At 52.0% G+C, this 4,110-nt stretch overlaps 1 protein-coding gene across 1 annotated transcript; it reads left to right on the top strand.

The window, feature by feature from the left end:
• Positions 1–1,159: 1,159 nt before the first annotated feature.
• On the top strand, positions 1,160–3,726 carry LOC138930986 (zinc finger X-linked protein ZXDB-like). Its single transcript, XM_070291538.1, has one exon. The coding sequence runs from the start codon at positions 1,230–1,232 to the stop codon at positions 3,636–3,638; it is 2,409 nt and encodes an 802-aa protein (XP_070147639.1). The 5' UTR covers positions 1,160–1,229; the 3' UTR covers positions 3,639–3,726.
• Positions 3,727–4,110: the final 384 nt, after the last annotated feature.

The raw sequence follows: 4,110 nt of genomic DNA, 5'->3' as shown, positions 1-4,110 counted from the left end.
CTGCATTGCTAGGAGGATTCTTTACCACTAAGCCACCAGGGAAGCCCATTTAAACTATAAGTATCCCATAATCTAGTCAGCACTTGAAACCTTTCTCTTGCCAGGTAATTCACCCTATATTTATATCAATGCCCAACTCACTGGTGACTGACAAATTGGAGGATCGTCATCAACATTAAAAAGATCATTAGGCATCACAGGCCAAATCCATTACAGTGAAACTAGGCCACCACACTTAAATGCAAGCAGGCACACCGAGGCTTCTGGGCAGGCAAAAGGCATCTGTGCCTTTTTCTCAGGAGAGTCCACTACAGTAACTTAGGGTTTAACCTTATCACATTTCACCAGTACTGCTGTCCAGAGACCTCCACGTACTGGAGAGTCTAGAGTAAGCTGAGGAGTGTCCTCATCATGCTGTGAGATTGGACATGAAATTTAGCGTGGTGTACCCCAAGATGGAAGAGCAAAGAGTTGGTTTAGGTTGTGCACCTTATAGGGAGAACCCAGGAGTAGGTTGGGTCTTCCAGATTTCAATATTAACTACTTCATCCTCCAGGCCTTGCATTGCTAGGCTCAACAGTGCTAATCTGCTTTGACCCTACCTCTTACTCATTATAGTCTCTGCACCAGCAGGACGAAAAATTTAACTATGGGACAAATTTTCCTGAGGACATTGCTCAAGACAGTTCTGAATATGGAAGTCTCTAGGACATTTTTTAAAAAGACATCCTTTTCCATAGTGTATTCTCTCAGGAATTTTCTGTCACCTATCAATCCAGCCAGCCAATACACAGTGTTTAACACATGGTAAGTACTAACTGCCATGCTTAGCACTGGGAGGGACTGGGGTGTACGTGTTTATTTTGGTATATACCATGAGGTTCCGGTTTATGCTGCCATTTAGTAGATAGATGCGTAAGGTATTAATTCCAGTACTTTTTACTGAAGTATCTCTGAAGACTTCCTTGATTTCCTACTAATATTAACAGTGGAACTTATTTACGTATACGAGTTTCTGCCCCTGGGCGTTTTATTCTGTTCTAGAGACCCTGTACAAGAATATTTAAATCACGGTGGCGTTAAACACGTTTTAATATCTGATAGGGCCAGTTTCTGCGCAGTGCACATTTTTTTTTTTCTCTTTCAGGAACGTGTTCGGGCCCGCGGCAGGGGGCGGGATCGCGCCTCCTCCGCGGCTCTGGTTCCAGTGGAGCTTCACCGACGCAGAGATGGAAATCCCGAGGCTGCTCCCGGCTCGCGGGATACGACAAAGCGGCGGGGCTGGCAGCCCCGAGGGCGGCGGCCGGATCCGCGGAGGTCCTGACCTGCGGGCCAGTCAGGCTCCGGCGCGCCGCCTCCTGCTGCTTCGGGGCCCCCAAGATGGCGGGCCCGGGCGGCGGCGTGAGGAGGCCAGCGCGGCTTCTTCGTGCCCAGGCCCGGGCCTGAGCCCGTTGGCGCTGAGGCCGGATCACGCTAGCGGCTGTGGCAGCGGCGGCGGGAGCGGCGGCGATGACTTCTTCCTGGTGCTGCTGGACCCGGTGGGTGGAGACGTAGATACCGCGGGCGCTGGCCAGGCCACAGGGCCCGTGTGGAGGGAGGAGGCCGGGCTGGGCCCAAGGCTCCTGGGGGGCGAAAGCGGCGCGAACCCCGAGGGCCGCCCTCTGCTGGGCCCCAGCTGCCTGTCGGCTATCCCTGCTCCAGTCCCGGCCCTGGCCCCGATCCCCGCTCCAGGCCTGGGCCCTGCCACGGCCTTCGCAGGCACTGTCACCATTCACAACCAGAACCTGCTGTTGCGCTTGGAGAACGGCGTCCTCACTCTAGCCACGCCCCCACCGCAGCCTGGGGGTCTGATCGCCCCGCAAGCTGGGATCCCTCACGCCGCACAGCCTGGAGACTGTCCCGAGCTGCCGCCTGACCTCCTGCTGGCAGAGCGGGCAGAACCTGCGCCTGCCCCAGCGCCCAAGGAGGAGGCAGAGGGCCCCGCGGCTGTTGAGAGCCCCCGCGGGCCGCCAGGCCCGGGCCAGGGCGTGTTGCTGTACCTGTGTCCTGAGGTGCAGTGCGGACAAACCTTCGCCAAGAAGCACCAGCTGAAGGTGCACCTGCTGACACACAGCAGCAGCCAGGGCCAGCGGCCCTTCAAGTGCCCCCTGGGTGGTTGCGGGTGGACCTTCACCACCTCCTACAAGCTCAAGAGGCATCTGCAGTCACACGACAAACTGAGGCCCTTTGGCTGCCCAGCAGAGGGCTGTGGCAAGAGCTTCACCACCGTGTATAACCTCAAAGCACACATGAAGGGCCATGAGCAGGAGAACTCATTCAAATGTGAGGTGTGTGAGGAGACCTTCCCCACGCAGGCCAAACTCAGCGCCCACCAGCGCAGTCACTTCGAGCCTGAGAGGCCCTACCAGTGTGCGTTTTCCAGCTGCAAGAAGACATTTATCACAGTGAGTGCCCTGTTTTCCCATAACCGCGCCCACTTCAGGGAACAGGAACTCTTTTCCTGTTCCTTTCCTGGCTGCAGTAAACAGTATGACAAGGCTTGTAGGCTGAAAATTCACCTTCGGAGCCACACTGGTGAGAGACCATTCCTTTGTGACTTTGAGGGCTGTGGCTGGAACTTCACTAGCATGTCCAAACTCCTAAGGCACAAACGGAAGCACGACGACGACCGGAGGTTCATGTGCCCGGTGGAAGGGTGTGGGAAATCTTTCACAAGGGCTGAACATCTGAAAGGCCACAGCATAACCCACCTGGGCACGAAGCCTTTTGTGTGCCCAGTGGAAGGTTGCTGTGCCAGGTTCTCTGCTCGCAGTAGTCTCTACATTCACTCCAAGAAACACTTGCAGGATGTGGACACTTGGAAAAGCCGATGCCCAGTCGCCACTTGTAATAAACTCTTCACATCCAAGCACAGCATGAAGACCCACATGGCCAAAAGGCACAACCTGCGCCAGGATCTCTTAGCTCAGCTGGAAGCTGCAAATTCTCTTACACCCAGCAGTGAACTTACCAGCCAGGGGCAGAGTGACCTCAGTGATGCTGAGCTTGTGTCTCTCTTGTCTGATGTGCCTGGTAATAGTTCTGCTGCAGTACTGGACACGGCATTGGTGAACTCTGGCATCTTGACTATTGATGTGGCTTCTGTGAACTCCACTCTGGCAGGAAACCTCCCTGCTAATAATAATAATTCCTTAGGGCAGGCAGTGGACCCTCAGGCCTTGATGGCCACCAGTGACCTTCCTCAAAGTTTGGATACCTCACTCTTCTTTGGAACGACAGCAGCAGGTTTTCAGCAGGGTCCCTTAGATATGGATGATGTCTCAAGTCTAAGTGCGGGGCCGTTGGCATCTCTGAGCTCTTTGGCTGTCAAAAACTCGAGTCAAGAGCCCCAGGCTTTGATCCCTAGCAGTAAGCTAACAGTAGACACAGATGCTCTGACTCCTTCAAGCACCCTTTGTGAAAACAGTGTCTCAGAACTACTGCCACCAACCAAAACGGAATGGAATGTACATCCTGACTCTGACTTCTTTGCACAGGAGGAAGAAACCCAGTTTGGATTCTCCAACCCAGCAGGAAACCATGGGTCTCAGAAAGAAACAGATCTTATCACAGTGACTGGCAGCTCATTTTTGGTATGAACTAAACTCTGTTCATTCCTTGCCACATGGCTTACTTTTATTGATGACACTCAGTTTTGGGAATATTCTGGACTGAATGCTTAAATACAGTCATTTCTTGTAGGTCTGAAGGAGAACAGAGCCCTGGGCTGCAAGTTTGGAGATTTAAATCCTGATCTTGAGTCTGGAACTTGCAGGTTGTGTGACCTTAAACAAGTCACTTATCCTATCTGAGCCTTAATTTCTTTCTTTATGAGATGAGGTGGTTTGAATAGATTGTTTCTAAGGTCTTTTCAACTCTATGATTCCTTGATAATATGCTTCTTTCCTTGAGAAAAATTAGAACATGTTTTCAGTGATGTTGCATGTGCTTTTTTCAAACATGCATAATATACACATAATGAACATTCATATACATGACACCCAACTTCAGCTATTATCAATTCATGAATATTCTTGTTTATCTAATCTCCATTCATACCCTCTTCCAGTA

This window comes from Ovis canadensis, chromosome X (genome assembly GCF_042477335.2).
Source record: "Ovis canadensis isolate MfBH-ARS-UI-01 breed Bighorn chromosome X, ARS-UI_OviCan_v2, whole genome shotgun sequence".
NCBI lineage: Eukaryota > Metazoa > Chordata > Mammalia > Artiodactyla > Bovidae > Ovis > Ovis canadensis.
The sequence above is the reverse complement of the archived record's forward strand: the minus strand, read 5'-3'. Positions and strand labels throughout refer to the sequence as shown.

Excerpts from the sequence above, each read along its gene's own strand:
- LOC138930986 (XM_070291538.1), top strand. The coding sequence starts at position 1,230 with ATGGAAATCCCGAGGCTGCTCCCGGCTCGCGGGATACGACAAAGCGGC.